Source organism: Rattus norvegicus, chromosome 8, assembly GCF_036323735.1.
Source record: "Rattus norvegicus strain BN/NHsdMcwi chromosome 8, GRCr8, whole genome shotgun sequence".
NCBI classification, from domain to species: Eukaryota; Metazoa; Chordata; class Mammalia; order Rodentia; family Muridae; genus Rattus; species Rattus norvegicus.
This window is the reverse complement of record NC_086026.1, coordinates 48,290,582-48,310,504: the sequence shown is the minus strand read 5'-3', so window position 1 is coordinate 48,310,504 and position 19,923 is coordinate 48,290,582. Positions and strand designations below refer to the sequence as shown.

At 37.9% G+C, this 19,923-nt stretch overlaps 1 protein-coding gene across 1 annotated transcript; it reads left to right on the top strand.

Moving 5' to 3' along the window:
• The first annotated feature begins 2,308 nt into the window (after positions 1 to 2,308).
• On the top strand, positions 2,309 to 3,268 carry Or8g34b (olfactory receptor family 8 subfamily G member 34B). The gene has a single exon (NM_001000799.1). The coding sequence runs from the start codon at positions 2,309 to 2,311 to the stop codon at positions 3,266 to 3,268; it is 960 nt and encodes a 319-aa protein (NP_001000799.1).
• The last annotated feature ends 16,655 nt before the right edge of the window (positions 3,269 to 19,923 follow it).

Here is a 19,923-nt window from a genome sequence, read left to right as displayed (position 1 = left end):
AAATTCCATTGAAATATGTTTTACTATAAAGAAACAAAATAATAAAGTAGAAATACAGAATACATTGTTTGACATATAGGGACTGGCAAACATAAAGCTTATGGCGATGCATTTATACAAGACAAAACAGATTTAAAACTGTATGTAGAGCTGGGAAAGGAAAATATAGTTTATTAAAAATAGGTGGGATTCAAGTTAGAAAATTACGTTTGGAAGAACATAAAAAGCACTTTAGTGCATGCATTTCTGTACCTTGCTCAACAGTTATTAGGACAGGGTTTACTAAGTCATTGGGCACATGTAACTAAAAAATACAGTAAAAAATGAAAAACAAAATGCATACATTCAGTGCTTCCAAATAGTCAGTGCCTATTTTGGAATAGCATAATCCTTAATAATCTTTAGTATGCTTTGATGTAATTTTTAAAATGTTTAATAAGTAACATGTCTTTGGTCTGACAATAATATCTAGTATTTTTTATTTTGTGAATAGAAAATGTTTTAATATTACTGTGATGTTCATGACACAATTTTAGCACTGAGAATGTCCTCCAATCCAGAAAATTAATATAGTTCACAGGTTGCAGAGAGTTTGCTGAATAATCGCTTCCTCCAGTAGTATCTATAGTAGCTTCAAGCACTATAAAAGCTAGCTGATCGTGATGAAACTTAAAGACCAAGCCATCTTAGTATCTCCTTACTTTGTGCTTCAGGTACAGGGTACCTTCAGCAACAAGGTCACAACACTGAGCTCGGGAGTGTAACCAGTAGTAGTGAGAATGGTTTTGCATGGGTTTATGGGATCTTACTGGCTAGCAAAAGAGGGAGCCATTCATGCAAAATGATGAATGATTGCAAGGGAACAACGCCATCAAGGCAAAAAGAGACAGCTTCGATATGCATTCACAGTGATTGTGACAATATCCATAATTGCTGTTCCTCCCTGAAAATTTTACTTCCTGGCTATTACAATAATAGCATATCCTCTTGTCTGCCTTAGTGATTTTTCCCATTGTAAATGCCAGTCAGGATTACCTTCTATACTAAAAATACAATTTAACATTTGGTTCTGTCATACTAAGGCTTTGGTAATTTATAAATAAAACTGACAGAATATTTTCACAAATTTTACTCATAAAAATGTATCCATTTTTCTTGGCAAGAATGAGAAACATTTAATTGAAGTGAATGGAAGATAGATGTTCACACTTATGCTGTCAAGTTAGTTTTACAAATTTTCAAGGTTTTACAATTCACTCCGCTGATGCATGCTCTGTACGCCTCATCTACATGTGATATTGCTACAACTTTTCTAAAGCCATTGTTATATACTTGTATGAAAGCATCTCACTTTGATTTTGCTGTTGTTGAATCATAATGAGTATATGCTTGTATACATATTTAAACTTCACATACTGACCTTACAAGTCTCCTGCCTATAAAGTGTATTTTTCATTAATTCTCATTTTACTTTAACATTGTTGTCTTTATGGTGTCACTAATACAGATATTTAGGGCATTTCATATTAAGTCCTATGGCAGACTTATTTAATCATTCTGGCTTTGTCTCCTCATTTTCATCCCTTTAAGCTTTAAAACTCTTTACTCAACTCTTTTGTTCTTACACATGCTTTGATCATACTCACTCTCTTTCTCCCAACTCTTCCAAGTCAAGCTTCTTCCCTTTTCATGCAGGCCTGTGTCCTGTTTTTAACATTTTCTGATGATATGTAATATGTCCCTTCCATAGATTTATGGATATATGATTTCTGTGTTACATGTGTCCAGTACTTAATCCTAGTAACACCACGTTTACATAATTTAATACAGTACTCTCGAGATGTAAATCAATTTTCACTTTTGGTATATAAAGACCTTACCTATGTTAGGAAATAGAAAAATGGGAATGTCAAAAAATAGGAGCTCTGGACATCCAATAGAAAAAGTAAATTTTGAATAATCATTCACCTTTTTAGTGAAAGCCTACTTCTTCAACGCAGTCAGAAAATTTTGCTAATTTTCGCTAAATTTAATTTTAAGACATGGCAATGATGAAAAAATTTTAAACTTAATTCAGTGATAGTATTTTATATGAACTGCAATCTTAACTTCCAAGTATATTTTAAAAATAATAATACAAGACATTTTATTTAACTAAAGTGATCCAGTTAAGGTAACTACATACATGAAAAAGGATTACTGAGGCAGAAATAATTCATATACATATGTTGTATACATGGAAAATAATAATAAAATCACTCTGACAAATATATAACTGTTTTACTCTTCCAAGATAAAAATGGAGAAAATGGCAGCAGGAAACCATTGCACAGTGACTCAGTTCTTCTTGGCTGGGCTCTCAGAGAAGCCAGAACTCCAGCTGCCGCTCTTCCTCCTCTTCGTAGGAATATATCTGATCACCGTGGCAGGGAACCTGTGCATGATCACACTGATTGGGCTCAGTTCCCACCTGCACACACCCATGTATTTTTTCCTCAGCAGTCTGTCCTTCACTGACTTCTGTCTGTCCACAGTTGTTACCCCTAAAATGCTGATGAGCTTTGTGACAGAGAAGAACATCATCTCCTACCCTGGATGCTTGGCTCAGCTATACTTTGTCATCATTTTTGGCAGTGCAGAATGCTACACATTAGCTGTAATGGCATATGACATATATGTTGCTATCAGTAACCCCTTGCTTTACAATATAACCATGTCTCCTCCAATTTACTGTTCTTTGATTTCAGTGGTATATGTTTGTGCTGTGTTCTGTGCATCAGTAATCATGGGATTCATGTTTAGTATTCATTTCTGCAAATCAGATGTGATTAACCACTATTTCTGTGATCTTCTTCCCCTCTTGCAACTTGCATCCTCTAATACCTATATCAGTGAAATATTGATTTTATTTTTTGGTACACTGAACATCTTTGCCACAGTGCTGACCATTAGTACTTCCTATATCTTCATCATTGCCAGCATCTTTCGCATTGACTCCAGAGAGGGCAGATCCAAAGCCTTCAGTACTTGCAGTTCCCACATCTCTGCTGTTGCTGTCTTCTTTGGTTCTGCAGCATACATGTACTTACAACCATCATCAGTGAGTTCAATGGACCAAGGGAAAGTGTCATCTGTGTTTTATACTACTGTTGTTCCCATGCTGAACCCCTTGGTCTACAGCCTGAGGAATAAGGATGTCAGTGTTGCATTGAAAAAAACGCTTGAAAAAATTTACATAAGCAGAAATCATGTGAAGATTATTTATTAGACTAAAGGGTTTAAAAGCACATAGATTTGATTGATACTACTTATTTCAACCCACTATATATTATTATTACATATTTGTTAGGAACCTATGCTAATTTATATTATTACAAATCTCAACTTTATATTTCAAGTACCTAAAATCTCATATGCTTTTCAGAATCAGCGATTTAAAGAAATGCTGAGGAAGACATGGATGCTTATGCCCATAGTTGACAGTCCATCATTTTATATATATATATATATATATATATATATATATATATATAAATGTTCCCTGAGCTTTAAGCAGGACAGTTATGTATATAGATGGATAAATATTAGCTGTTACCTCACCATCATTTGATCCCTCTATGTAGGCAGTTATAGAGTTCTGTAATCTTATTCATTTGCTGTAAAAAGGGTTACATTTCTGTGGGTGACATGATAAATACTAATTATGCAATTAGAAATTGTACTAGTTTGTGTAGTTGTAATTATTTTAATATCTTAACAACATGTTGCATGTAAATTTTCATTTTAAAGAGAAGGTATTCTTCTAATACTTGATTACACTGGATAATTGACAATCAAAAACCAAAATGGACAGAACAGTAGAATTAAGATCTAATCATTTAACTGTGTAGCAGACAAATTATGTTCAATCTGAAGCACCATGTAAACAAAATAGTTTTTGTGTGTATTCACTAATTTGAATACATATGCACCACTTAATAAGGTTAAAGGCTTGTGTGGATATGAGTTTATTCATATTACTTATTAATATAAAGTAAAATTTTTTCATAGTGATAGGTAGTAGCACAAATACTTTTTATGGAGCTGTTATCTTTTGAAGTGCATATGTAAACATAAAAACTATTAAAACATATTGGGAAGAGTAAACATGTCCCATTGGTTTCAGGGATTATGATAACCACAAAGAGATAGTAGGAAAATACTTACATTCATCATATTGATTCTTAATTAGTGTGTTGTGACACACAAAAAATGATTTCAAAGTAGGAGGAGCATTATAAAGAAGAAAAGAAATAATATATAAAATTTGTGAAATACTATTTAGAAAACAATAGTTTAATAAAACTTTCAGTAATTCAAAATAAAATCTAGGTTCTTCCCTAGGGTCTATTACCTATGTAGAGGAAGGTTGTTGATGTGGTTTTGTGTGATATATAGGTTTCAACTTGTGAGTGGGGCATTAAGTCCAAAATGAAATGGGTGGTTTTCTCTAAATTTGCATGCCACTATTTCACCATATCACTTTATACAAGTTGTTATTGTATCTTACATGGATCACAACTAGTTAAGATGTGAAGGTATACATAGGAGGCATAGAAGCCCAAACTATATGAAATATAAAAATAGAGATCAGACATGAGCTTGAAGTCATACCTATATCTAAGAAGCGATTTGGAGGTTATAGTTGCCTAGAGATGGAAGCAAGCGCTGTGGAGTTCTCTGACTCTTGGACATCTAGCAGCCTCTAGGAGTTGAAGAACAGCAGAGAAAGACTAAGGGGCCCATGGATTGGGGACAGCATCTATCCCAGTACACAGATGGGTGTAGGAGTGGGTCAAGGGGATCTCCTACTTACTTGTCCCTGTTGGTGATTTTCTTTAGCTTAGCAGAGGCTTGCTTTGTGTCAATTGTGCTGGGAGAGCAGTGAGGCCTTCTATGGAAGAATTAAGCTGCACCTCTGTAATCAAATGCCTTCTCCATGGCTCTAGACAGATCTTTGATGGAAGAGACAGTCCATTGTTCTCAACAGTTTATTGGATGTTCATTATTGAAAATGGATACATAATGTAGGAAACCCATTTCTAATGGTAGGGCTGAGATAAAATACCTTTGGCAGGAAGGGAAGCTTTTTGACTAAAGCCTCCAGAACTCTAGGTACCTCATTAGCATGAAGAATTCTGTTTTTAGCCTATGTGACCATAAGACACATTTCTTTTGTGAGGACATGGCACCTGTTCCGAGTCAGGAGTATGGCAGAAAGCTGTAAGTAGTCTAAGACTCAGGTGTGTACGCACAGAGTCGCTGGGTCTGAACCTGTAGGGAGCGGCTATAGATGGCGCCGACATCCGGTGGTCATTGTGGTAAACACCCACAGCACATGTGTTGGCATGCCCCCAGCATCTACAAGGCCAGGGTGATATTCATGCTAATAAGGTATTTCATACTCCACTAATCCCCAGAGGACAAGTTTACAGCCACAGTCTGTCTTGTATATAGGGCAAGTGCTTTTGTTCCTCGGGGTCCCCATATTAACAATTAAGTGTTCCTGCAATAAAGGCTGTTAAGAAGAATCCGACGGTGTTGCGTCTTCCTTGCTGGTCAGGGTGGGTGCTACAGCTGGTGGCCCATATGGGGACCCTGAGTCTTTTCTTGTGTGGATTTCGGAACTTTTCAGCCTCAGGACGGTGATGTCAGTAAGCTCCCAGGTAAGGGACCAGACAGTTCTCTGGAGGTAAGCAGAGACTACAATAGGACTGTAAGGCTCCTGGGTAAAGGGACTATAAAGTTCTCTGGAGTAAGCAGAGAGGATGAAAGCCTTGGTATAGAGGCTACAAAGTAAAGTTCTCTGGAGTAAGCAGAGACGATGAAAGCCTTGGTTTAGAGGTTAAAAGTCTGTGGTCTAGGACTTGTAATTTTGTTTCTTCTTTGTGTGGTGGATTTGATTTTTCTTTTGAATTGCCACAGTTCGGGGCATGAGTGCATTTGCTGGGAAGAGCCCACTAATGATGAGCCAGAAGATCGTGTGTAAATAAACACATCAGCCCGCCCTGCTTGTAAATCGATCATAAAAGCTCGTAAAGCATGGGAAACTCACAGCTCCTGTCAGCTCTTCAGGAGCTTCTTGGTCAGTGTAAGCTTAAAATCGAAAGGAAAATCCTGCTGAGTTTTCTTGATGAGTGTGATCGTTGTGCTCCATGGTTAATAGTGTCAGGGTCTCTTACTTTACGGGCATGGGACAAGTTAGGAGAAGATCTGGATAGAGAAATAACAGAGGGCAAGCTTAAACCAGGGACAAAGCCGCTTTGGCGAATGGTCCGTGCCTGCCTAGAAGATAAATGATGTGAAGAAGCTGTTAGAACAGGTCAGAAAATCCTTAGAGCAACAAGAAAGAATGTTGGAGGGAGAAAAGGTCTCAAAGGGAGAAAAGAAAAGAAAGGGAGATAAAAGAAACAGAGAGAAGGCAGAGATGAAAAAAGGGGATAATCAGGACCAAGACACAAATAAGATTTATCCCTCTTTAAAGGCTTTGACCTTGGGAATGTCTAGTGACTCAGAGCTTAGTGAGAATGATTTAGCAAACCTTGAGGAAGAAGCTGCTCGGTATGAGAAAGAGATATTATCCTGACTGACCACCTACCAACACTATGTGGCAGTAAGCCAGAGAAGTAGATTAAGAAAGCAGTTATACCAACAGCACCCCCTGCACCTCCATATAACCCTCAACATAAGCGCATGGTAAAGCCTGCAGGAGGTATTTCTTTTTGCCCAGAGGTATGGATAGAGATAGGATTGAGTTTTCCAGTTTTTCTGGATGCAAACAGGCAGCGATATCATGAACCTGTTGACTTTAAGACAATAAAGCAATTAGCAGAGTCAGTCAAAACCTACGGAGTCAACGAAACTTTTGTGATTGCTCAGGTTGAGGCTCTTGGCAGATATTGTTTCACTCCTGGAGACTGGAGAAGATATGGATTAAGGAGGCTTGTTTCATAGGAGAGATCAAGCGCTCACTCAGGGAGAGAGAAAAGAGTTAAGAAAAAGGATTTAATTAAATTTTTTGTTGTTTTGTTTATGAAAAGTGTCCTTGGTTAATCTTAAGCAGCCCCGATATACACCCTACATATGAGAGAGAATGGGTTTGAGAAAACAGTCCTCTGAGACGCTCCACGAATGCTTTGGAGAAAGAGAAAAACTTTCAGAGCTCTCCTGGGAGCAGAAGAAAGGCAGGAGACATCCTGCCTCTCTGCTGGCTCCTATTGGAGAAATGCTTATTTCTGGTTCTAGATTCCATAGATAAGATATGTCTATTGTCTGTCCTTGGTGCACCAAGCTGTCCATGTCTGTCAGTTTATGTCTGTGGTTTTTGTTTCTCATTGTTTAAATGTTTTATGTTTCATGTTCAAAAGAAAAAATCGGTAAAAACTTTATCTGCTGGTCGTTCACACCTTGATTTGGTTTTAACTCATTTCTAAAAAGGGAGCAAATGAATAAAAAACAGTTTCAATCAGCCTTTGCAGCCCTGTACCTGTAGCTACCTAGGTCAGCTGGAGAAGCTGCCCGGGGGCGGAGTGTCTGCAGGAGCTGATCATAAAGGCGCCAGCAGCCTGGCAGCTTCTATGTTACAGGAGCTGATGGCTGTTTCTCTTAGAAAAATCCCTGACTTATTATTAGATTTAGCAGGTGACAAGGTGCTTCTTTTAAAATCACAGCTAGAAAAGTAAAATGGTACTTGGTCTAAATATTAAAGACATGTGTAACCACTTCAATTTTGTTTCTGACTGGTTTTAAATGTATAAATATGCTCTACATGCCTTGGTCATGGATTATTGGCCTTTAAGTTATTGAATATGGTTAAATAATTATAATATCTATACATAAACTGGTAATTTGGATAGAGTCATTCTAGGCAATATGTGACACTGTGGGGCAGAGATGTCTTAGTAAATTTAGACATGAGACTGACTAATGAGTATTCCCCACAGGCCAAGGATATGATGATAAAAATGGGCTACATACCCAGAAAAGGTCTAGGAAAATATTTACAAGGACAAGTTGACCCAGTACTGCTGAATTCTAAAAGAGACAGGACAGGTCTGGGTTTTTCCTAGGGGCCATTGAGGGAAACATACCCATTACATGGAAGACAGAGAAGTCTATATGGGTTCCTCAAATGGCCTTTATCCTCTGAAAAATTAACTGCTGCTGCTGAATTCGTGTCCGAACAGCTACAATTGGGACATATACAGCCATCCACATCAACCTGGAATACACCTATATTTGTTATCAAGAAAAAATCAGGAAAATGGTGATTATTACATGATTTAAGAGCTATCAATACTCAGATGCAAATAAAGAGTCCCATACAAAGAGGTTTACCAGTGCTCTCTAGTATTCCTTCTTGTTGGCCTATTATTATTATTGATATTAAAGATTGCTTTTTTTCCATCCCTCTTGACCCACAAGATAGTGTGCGATTTGCATTTACTTTGCCTTCTATGAATAATGAAGAGCCTGATAAGCGCTATCAGTGGGTAGTCTTGCCTCAAGGTTTGGCTAATAGCCCTACTATGTGTCAGCTATATGTAGGACAAGACTTACAGCTTGTATGTGACCAATTTCCAAAATTAAGAATAATACATTTTATGGATGATATATTGCTTTCCGCAAAAGATTGTGACACCTTAAAAGTGGCCTCTGTGGAAATGGTTAAAGTGCTTGAAAATAATCAATTGTTCATAGCATCTGAAAAGGTTCAGATGGGACAAATGGGGGAATATTTAGGAACAAAAATTACTTTTAATAGTATTTTCCCCTCAGAAAATAGAATTACGAAAAGATCACTTAAAAACATTAAATGATTTTCAGAAATTACTAGGAAGCATAAATTGGATTCGACCCTATATTAAAATGCCAAATGTAGAGTTACAGCCACTCTATGAAATCCTGTAAGGGGATTCTCAGCTTACTTCACCCCGTGCTTTAACCAAGGAAGCATGATTATCTTTAAGGAAAGTAGAGGAAAGATTGGAAAAGGCAATGCTAAGAAGATACAAGGAAAAGGAGGATCTCTTTTTGTGTATACTGAGAACCTTTCGTCAGCCTATAGGAGTGCTATGGCAACAAGGACCACTTCTGTGGATTTATCCTCATATTTCTCCAAATAAGACCCTTGAATATTATCCTTCTGCTGTTGCACAGCTTGCTATGTTAGGTGTTAAATCTTGTATTCAGCATTTTGGTATTTTACCCAAGAAAATTATTATACCATATACTGCATCTCAGGTGGAAACATTGTGTGCCTTGATAGATGATTGGGCCATATTATGCTGTAGTTTTGATGGAGAGTTTGACAATCATTATCCTAAGGATCCTTTGCTACAATTTTTTACTGAACATCCAGTGATTTTTCCTAAGGTCACTGCCTCAGAGCCTTTGTCTGGAGCGTTAGATATTTATACAGATGGCTCCAAAACAGGTGTAGGTGCTTATATGGTTGATTCTCAAGAACCAGTATTAATTCAATACAGTTCAGGCATCCCCCAAATTACAGAATGTAAAATTGTATTGGAAGTTTTTAAAATATTTCATGATTCTTTTAATTTCTGATTCTGCTTATGTAGTTAACGCTGTGTGCTCACTTGAAATTTCAGGGCCAATTAAGTCGACTAGTACTGTATGTCAAATTCTTCTAGAATTACAAAAATTGATTTGGGCCAGAAAGAATAAATTTTTCATACAACATATTCAAGCTCATACTAATTTGCCTGGTCTCATGGCCAGTAATAATGCCCTGTGGATGCTAGTACTCGTAGAGAATTTATTTTTCATTCAGCTCCAGTGGATCTCGCTAGAGAATTTCATCAAAAGTTTCATGTTCCTGCCTTCACTTTTCAACAAAAATTTAAAATCTCTAGAGCTGCAGCTCGTGATGTGGTATTAAGTTGCCAGAATTGTGTTCAGTTTCACCACCCTCCTCAGGTGGGAATTAACCCTCATGGTCTGATTACGCTAAAAATTTGGCAGATGGATGTCACACACATATCTCAATTTGGAAATTTAAAATACGCTCATGTTTCTGTTGATACCTGTTCCAGTATTATACATGCCACTCTGATGACTGGTGAAAAGGCTCGTAATGCCATTAGTCATTGCTTAGAGGGGTGGGCAGCCTGGGGAAAGCCTGATAGTCTCAAGACAGACAACGGACCTGCCTACACTGCAAAGTCCTTTCAGGCATTTTGCCAGACAATGCAGGTCAAACATACTACAGGATTGCCATACAATCCCCAAGGTCAAGGAATTGTGGAAAGAGCACATCGTACCTTAAAAGATCTCTTACAAAAACAAAAATGGGGAATTGCCTATGGCAGAACACCAAGAGAACAGTTGTCTTTAGCTCTTTTTACTCTAAATTTCTTAATTTTGGATATGCATGGCCGCTCTGCTGAAGATCGCCATGCTACTACTAAACCTTTGACTAATACAGAGGGAAAGTGGAATATGTCTTAACTGGTGAATGGTGTGGCCCAGATCCCGTAATTTCGAGATCTAGGGAAGCTGTTTGTGTTTTTCCACAGAATCAAGACAATCCAATCTGGGTGCCTGAACGTTTGACTCGCAAACTGCCTCCTGCTATTCCTGAAGATGAGACTACGACCCCTACTATTACTACTGGGAATGGTAATCCAGGTTAATTCACTCATGCTGTGGGCTACTGCCAGATCCTGGCCAGTACCTATGCCAGTTCATAGCAATTTTATTGTTTGCCAACTTTTTTCTCCACCTCCTGTTTGCGTGGTGTTCCTTGTATAGTGACTTGCCCCCCATATCAAGAATTTCCACCTGATTTTACCCCATGTCAGAGTCCATTCCATAGAGAAAAACAATTCCTACTGGAATTTGAGTTTTCCCCTCCTCTTGACCAAGTACAGTATGATCGGGGGAAAAATAAGACTGGCAAGCATAACTTTTGGCCTTGGTATCAATGGGTATCATCAAATGAACAGGGAGCATACACATCTCTAATTCCTTTTGCCCAGTTATTAGCTGAAGACTTTACATTGTATAATATTTCAGCTACTAGAACGAATAACAAAACCAGTTTACTAAATGTAAAGATTAATGGCCTTTTAGCAAATGATACTGCCATTGGAGCTTCAGTGTGTATTAGACCTTTCTTCTTTCTGATAAGCACTAATGTAAGCGATAATGCTTTAAATTGTAATAGCTCTGATGTAGTCTGTTATTTAGTTGAATGCTGGGATAGCACCAATGATTATGTAGTGATGGTCAAGATTCCTTCTTTTGTGCCAGTCCCAATAGAAACCAACCCAGATAAATTTCCCATACTTCATTTACTAAGAACCAAAAGGGATTTTGGTATTACAGCAGCTATAATTTCAGCCATTGTACTATCAGCCGCTGCAGCAACAACAGCCACGATTGCTACGACTAATCAAGTACAGATGGCTGAGACTATCAATCAGATTGTGGAAAAAACCGCAGTGGCACTAGAGATACAAGAAGAATTTAATACCCACTTGGCATCTGGTCTTCTATTAGCTAATCAACGAATGGATTTAATTTATGAACAAATTGAAGCATTATATCATATGACACAGATGTCCTGTGTTCACTCCTTTAGAGGCTTATGTATTACTCTTCTGCAAGCTAACTTTTCTCAGTATTCTCAACAGAGCAAAGAAATCTTGAATTATCTGAAAGGAAACTGGTCCATGAAAGTGGAGCAATGATTGAGACAGTTGCTGATGCAGATTGCTGTCCTTTACAACACTAGATTGGAACCCATCACGTTTGGAGATTTCACCTCATGGATTACCAATGCTTTCTCCTTTTTTAAAGAATGGGCTGGCATGTTTGCCTGGGAGGCCATTGTCCTCTTGGGATGCGGAGTATGTCTATGGCTCTTTTGCCATTTACGAGAGCATGCCAGACACAAAGCGATTGTTTACCAGGCTATGGTTGCCATTTAAAGTGGTGCTTCTCCCAACATATGGCTGGCCTCTTTGAAAAATTAAGAGTTCGCCCTAGATCGTATTTTGTCACTGTCATGTGAAGCCATCACGGGCAACTTTCCTCGAGCTTGGACCAACCTAAGACATGGAGCCCAGTGGCGATAGGGTTATCCAACAACGGGAAAGGCCGACCTACCGAGAGGAAGGACCTAAGACAGTAGCAATCACAATATTGACAATCAAGACCAGTCATAGACAGAGGTGGCTACACCCCGTTTGAACATACGGGCTGGTCAAATGCTCTTCTGCCCAGCTTCTCCCCTAAGTAAACACACATGTATAGCCCAGAACGGTGTGTTACAGCATAAGTTAATTTATTGCCATTAGGGTGCAGTCCTAACTGCAAGAGTGGCTCGCCATAGCCGAGCTGGGCACTCTGTGAGGCATGTCTGATCTCTCTCAGACCACTGCCTCCACCTAATGGGTTCATTTTTAGAAAACAAAAAAGAGGGAGATGTAGGGAGTGGCTATAGATGGCGCCGACATCCGGTGGCCGTTGTGGTAAATACCCACAGTGCATGTGTTGGCATGCCCCCAGCATCTACAAGGCCAGGGTGATATTCATGTTAATAAGGTATTTCATACTCCACCAATCCCCAGAGGACAAGTTTACAGCCACAGTCTGTCTTGTATATAAGGCAAGTGCCTTTGTTCCTCGGGGTCCCCATATTAACAATTAGGTGTTCCTGCAATAAAGGCTGTTAAGAAGAATCTGACGGTGTTGCATCTTCCTTGCTGGTCAGGGTGGGTGCTACATGAACCCTCTACCTTACCAAAGTTCCTGGCCTGGTTTTTCTTCTCATAAGAGGGCTAATATACAAAATATACAAAGACTCAACAAGTTAGGGTTCAGCAAACTACTAATCCAATTAAAAATTGTGGTATACCTCCTATACATAGACAGTGCCCCCATGGAAGGGATGGGGACACCCAACTAACTTCAAAATTCTTGACCAAGAGTTTTTCCTATATAAGCAAAGTCCACTTAGTGACCTGCCCATCCCATCTCTGACACTATTACTGATGCCATATTGTGCTTGCCGACAGGAGCCTAGTATTGCTGTCCTCTGAGGGGTTCTTCCAGCAGCTGACCTCGAAAGATGCAGATACGTACAAAAGATCATTGGACTAAGGTCAAGACCCATATGGAAGAATTAGGACAAGAATTAAAGGAGCTGAAATGAAGGACAATCCCATAGGAAGAAAAACAGTACTAACTAAACCAGTCCCCTCAAAGCTCCTGGAGTCTAAACTCCCAACAAAAGAGTGTACGTGGTCTGGTTTGTGGTCCCCAGCACACAAGTAGCTAAGGACAGCCATGTCTGGCCTCAGTAGGAATGAATGCCCTCTTAGAGACAAAGGGGGAGTGGAGTAGGCAGATTAATTCTGGGAAAGGATATGGAGAAGTGAGGGGCAACATTTGGAATGTAAATAAATAAAATAATGTAATAAAATGATTTCTTTGTATATTACAATGTGATTTCTCTATTTTTGTATTTCCTCCTCAAAATCCTCCAATAATTCTCCTTGCTTTTTTTTCAAATCTATGACCTTTTTTCAAAAATTGTTCTTACATGCATATATATGGTGCTCTTATTATTCCCCCAATAAGGTTTATTGGTGGCCCCACTCTCACAATTAAGGACCAGTATCTTAATAGTTGCATTGCAGCAGGAACTTCCCAAACACTGGTCTAAGCATGTGCAATGCTTGCATAACATCCTGAAGGGAAGATAATTTACATTTATTATTGTATGTTTTGATATAATGTCACATCACTCTGCTAAAAAAAAATCTTTGAATTTTTGAATACCAGTCATTACTATTTCTGAAAATGCCATATTAATACCCTTATTTTTAATCTTTTATTGTTTTGAATTATATTTTAATTGCATTTCTCCTTTACCTTTCCTCTTTCTACCTATCCTCCCATATTCTCCTTCAAATTCATGATCATTGTTTCACTAGTTGTTATTGTATACATATATGGATTTATTTATATATTTCTATATGTTATATTAATTTTACTTAAAATTCATTAGTTATAGAACTATTTTAGAGACAGAACTAGGGGATAAGAACTTTATACTTTAAGATGTTTTCAGAGTGCCTGTTATGATGATAAACTATCCTTGAAGGTATTTATCGGGTTTAGTAGTTTTTTGGTGAAACTTTTGGGATTGCTTAAATATCCTATCATATCATCTGCAAATAGTGATATTTTGACTTCTTCTTTTCCAATCTGTATCCCCTTGATCTCCTTTTGTTGTCTGATTGCTCTGGCTAGAACTTCAATAACTATATTGAATAAGTAGGGAGAGAGTGGGCAGCCTTGTCTAGTCCCTGATTTTAGTGGGATGGCTACAAGTTTTCTCCACTTAGTTTAATGTTAGCTACTGGTTTGCTGTATATGGCTTTTATTGTGTTTAGGTATGGGCCTTGAATTCCTATTCTTTCCAGGACTTTTATCATGAAGGGGTGTTGAATTTTGTCAAATGCTTTTTCAGCATCTAATGAAATGATCATGTGGTTTTGTTCTTTCAGTTTGTTTATATAGTTGTTTACATTGATGGTTTCCTTATATTAAACCATCCCTGTATCCCTGGAATGCAACCTACTTGATGATGTTGTATTATTGTTTTGATGTTCTCTTGGATTCGGTTTGCAATTATTTTATTGAGTATCTTTAGGTTATATTCATCAGGAAATTGGTCTGAAGTTCTCTTTCTTTGTTGGGGATATGTGTGGTTTAAGTATAAAAATAATTCTGGCTTCATAGAAGGAATTCCGTAGTTATCCATGTGTTTCAATTTCATGGAATAGTTTGGATAGTATTAGTATAAGGTCTTCTATGAACGTCTGATAGAATTCTGCACTGAACCCATCAGGACCTGGGCTCTTTTTGGTTCAGAGACTTTTAATGACTGCTTCTATTACTTCAGGAGTTATGGGGTTGTTTAAATGGTTTATTTGTTCTTGATTTAACTTCTGTGTCTGGTATCTGTCTAGGAAATTGTCCATTTCCTCCAGATTTTCAAGTCTTGTTGAATATAGGCCTTTGTAGTAGGGTCTAATGATTTTTTTTAAATTTCCTCTGGGTCTGTTGTTATGTCTCCCTTTACATTTCTGATTTGTTAATTTGGACACACTCCATGTGTCCTCTGTTTATACTGCCTAAGGGTTTAATCTATCTTGTTAATTTTCTCAAAGAACCTGCTTTTGTTTCTGTTGATTCTTTGTATAGTCTTTTTTGTTTCTACTTGGTTGATTTCAGCTCTGAGTATCATTATTTCCTGCCTTCTACTCCTCCTGGGTGTGTTTGCTTCTTTTTGTTCTAGAGTTATTAGGTGTTCTGTCAAGCTGCTGATATATGTTCTCTCCTGTTTCATTATGCAGGCACTCAGAGCTATGAGTTTTCCTCTTAGCACAGGTTCAATTGTCCTCCGCTAATTTGGGTATGTTGTACTTTCATTTTCATTTAATTCTAAAAAGTCTTCAATTTTTTCTTTATTTCTTCCTTTACCAGGTTATCATTGAATAGAGCATTGTTCAACGTCCATGTATATGTGGGCATTCTTTCTTTATTGTTATTGAAGACCAGCTTTAGCCCGTGATGGTCAGCTAGGACGCATGGGATTATTCTATCTTTCTGTATCTGTTGAGGCCTGTTTTATGACCGATATACTGTCAGTTTTGGAGAAAGTACTATGAGGTGGTGAGAAGAAGGTATATTTTTTTTTGTTTTAGGATAGAATGTTCTAATAAGTATCTGTTAAAACCATTTGGTTCATGACTTCTTTTAGTCTGTCTATGTCTGTTTAATTTCTGTTTCCATGATCTGTCCATTGATGAGAGTGGGGTGTTGAAATTTCCTAATGTTATTGTGTGAGGTACAATGTGTGCTTTGAGCTTTGTAATGTTTCTTTTATGTATGTAGGTGCCCTTGTATTTGGAGCATGGATATTTAGGATTGAGTGTTTATCTCGGTGGATTTTTCCTTTGATGAATATGAAGTGTCCTTCCTTATCTTTTGAGGTGACATTTGGTTGAAAATCGATGTTATTTGATATTAGAATGGCTACTCCAGCTTGCTTCTCAGACCATTTGCTTGGAAAGTTGTTTTACAGCCTTTTACTCTGAGGTAATGTCTGTCTTTGTCTCTGAGGTGTGTTTCCTGTAGGCAGCAATATATTGGGTCCTCATTTCGTATCCAGTTTGTTAATCTGTGTCTTTTTATTCGGGAATTGAGTCCATTGATGTTGAGAGAATTTAAGGAATAGTGATTTTTGCTTCCTGTTATATTCGTGTTTGGATGTGAAATTATGTTTGTGTGCTTTTCTTCTCTTTGTTTTATTGTAAAACGATTAGTTTCTTGCTTTTTCTAGGGTGAAGCTTGCCTCCTTGTATTGGGCTTTACCATGTATTATCCTTTGTAGGGCTGGATTTGTAGAAAGCTATTATGCAAATTTGGTTTTGTCATGAAATATCTTGGTTTCTCCATCTAATTCAATTGTGAGTTTTTGCTGGATATAGTAACCTGAGCTGTCATTTGTGTTCTCTTATGGCCTGTATGACATCTGTCCAGGATCTTCTGGCTTTCATAGTCTCTGGTGAGATGTCTGGAGCAATTCTGATAGGTCTGCCTTTATATGTTACTTTACCTTTTTTCCTTACTGCTTTTAATATTCTTTCTTTGTTTTGTACATTTGGTGTTTTGACTATTATGTGACGGGAGGAGTTTCTTTTCTGCTCCAATCTATTTGGAGTTCTATAGACTTCTTGTATGTTTATGGGCATCTCATTCTTTAGGTTAGGGAAGTTTTCTTCTATGATTTTGTTGAAGATATTTACTGGTCCTTTGAGTTGAGAGTCTTCACTCTCTTCTATACCTATTATCCTTAGGTTTGATCTTCTCCTTGTGTCATGGATTTCCTGTATATTTTGGGTCTGTACCTTTTTCCATTTTCCATTATCTTTGACAGTTGTGTAGATGATTTCTATGGAATCTTCTGCTCCTGAGAGTCTCTCTTCTATGTCTTGTATTCTGTTGTTGATGCTTGTATCTGTAGCTCCTTGTCTCTTCCTTTGGTTTTCTGTATCCAGGGTTGTCTCCCTTTGTGCTTTCTTTATTGGTTCTATTTCCATTTTAATTCCTTCACCTGTTTGATTGTGTTTTCCTGTAATTCTTTCAGTGATTTTTGGATTTCCTCTCTATAGGCTTCTGCTTATCTATTCGTGTTTTCCTGCATTTCTCTAAGGGAGTTCTTTATGTCTTTCTTGAAGTCCTCCATCATCATGATCATATGTGTTTTTAAATCTAGAACTTGTTTTTCTGGTGTGTTTGGATATTCAGTGTTTTCTTTGGTGGGAGAATTGGGCTCCAATGATGCCATGTAGTCTTGGTTTCTGTTGCTTTGGTTCCTGTGCTTGCCTCTTGCCATCATGTTGTCTCTGGTGTTACCTTGTTCTTCTATTTTTTACAATTCTTAGACCATCCTATTGCCCTGTGTTTCAGGAGTGCTTTAGACCTGTTTTCCTGTTCTCTTTCAGCCAGTTATGGGACCAGAGTCTTCTGCTTTCAGTTGTGTAGTTGTTCCTGTCTACTTGTCCTCAGGTGTTCCTTTGTGCATGTGTCCTGAGTCCACCAGGTAGGTCACTTGGAGAAGAAAAGTTGGTCTTACTTCTGGTCTCAGGCCTGGAGTCACTTCTCAGAGCCGGGTTTCAGCTCTCCGTGAGGGCAACAACCAGAAGGGCCTGCCCCGCCTTCGTTCATGACCCTGTGCACAGGGGGCCTGGAAGGCACTAGGCGTTTTCCTCTAGAGCCAGAAATGTTGGCAGAGAGTAGTCTCCTCTGGCTTCCCAGGTGTGTCTACTCCTCTGAAGGTCTAGCTCTCCCTCCCAGGGGAAATGGATGCAGGGAGTTGCTTGACCAGGCCCCTTCAGATCCAGGCGGAGTCTGGACCACAGTGTTATGTGCCCCTATCTTCCTGTTCCCAGAGGCCCTATACAGTTTTCCCTTGGGCCAGGGATGTGTGCAAGTATGGGCAGTACTGGAGGTCTCTCCTGGCCTGCAGTCCCAGGTGTGCCCACCTGTCTGGGTGGTGAGATCTCTCTCCCAAGGGGTTTGGGAGCAGGGAGTTGTAGGCCTGGATCAGTGATGTTTGGGCCCCAGCTAGAAACCCTCAGTTATTATTCTTATGTAAAAGGATTTTTTATTTCAAGCTTTGATATGTTTAACAGTGTTGTCTACAACTTGGTTACTCTCACTTATTACTTCCTCATTGTTAACATGTTCATCAACATTTTACTGAAAAAGCCTTCAGTACATATTGTTCCCTTATCTTGATTCTGCTTGTGTGTGTGTGTGTTTGTGTTTGTGTGTGTGTGTGTGTGTGTGTGTGTGTGGTGTTTCTGTGTGTTTCATGTATTTCTGGCCATATTCAAAAAACTCAAAAACTCAGTGAAATTATCCTTTATGTTTTATACTGTTGCAGTGTCAATACCTAATGACTTGATCTAAAACATAAGATATATCTGTATTACCCTGAAGAAAATTCTAGGAAGAAAATCATTCATGTCAACTCAACTAATATGTAATTATTTATTAAAAGAGTCACCAACTGATGAATTGGTTCCATTGTTATTATTCATTTTAAACCATTTGTCCATTTAAACATTTGTTCAGAAATTTGGATATCTCTAAATTCTAAATTCTATAATGGTCCATTCATATTTCCTTTATAAAATTAATCCCATATGTATCATAGAAAAAAGTAAATGAAATGCTGTGAATAGAATCTACCTATTTATTATATGAACCATACCAACATAATATGTTTTTAATTTTGCCATTGGCTTAAAAATCTCTTTTGCTTATTATAAATGTAAAGAATATGTTTGTAAAATTGTAGCAATCAGGTCCAACTATGTAAAAAACAACAACACAAGACATAATGGTATGTTACTTGTGGTTTCCAGATTGGAGATGACACTTGAAAATCCACTTACTATCCTATTCTTTATTGGGTTTTACGTGGCTTCCCTTGTAGTATATTACTTCAGACAACTTATTGTTATATAAATCTTTGTTATAGACACTTCTATGTTTTGAGTTTGTGTGTGATCCTGAATTCTAGTAGTATATCTGTTGATTTCTTTAGTTTGTACTTCCCCATTGTAGCCAAATTCATTGTGACTGACATATACAAGCAGAAGTTTTTGTTCCCACTAAATATTGTTGTCCAGGTCCTAGAACAAGCCTTAAAACTTGTTAAATCCTTAATGAGTTTCTTATGCCTTTTATGAAATATTTAAGGGAATTTTCTGAATTCTGTCCCATCTATATCCATCAATGATTTGTTATCATTCCACGGTACTATATTTTTTTAAGTAAATTTAGTTCAGTGCACCTTTGTAAATCAAATAGTTTATGGTTTACTTATGCCTTTGCCATAAATATAGGGTAAAACTAATACGTGGTCTATTACACAGAAACATTTCAAAGTTATAGTCTTGAGTATAATTACTCTGGCAAACCAAAATGAGCTATGTGAATAGCTCATTTTCAGAGTTCATTAAATCCTGTTAAAGAAATTCTTAAATGCTCCATTTTCTTGATGTTCTTGAGAAATTTCTGTTTTTTAATATAGATAGATTTTTATTGGTTATTTTGTTTATGTACATTTCAAATATTATGCCCACTCCCATTCCTCTTGAAAATCTCCCACTCTATCCCCTTCCCTCTGTCTCTATGAGGGTGCTTCCCCACCGACTGCCCCATTTCTGCCCCACTGCCCTATCATTCATCTACACTGGGCATCAAGCCCCTCACATTGATGTTAGACAAGGCCATCCTCTGCCATATATGCAGCTGGAGCCATGAGCCCAT

Excerpts from the sequence above, each read along its gene's own strand:
- Or8g34b (NM_001000799.1), top strand. The coding sequence starts at position 2,309 with ATGGCAGCAGGAAACCATTGCACAGTGACTCAGTTCTTCTTGGCTGGG.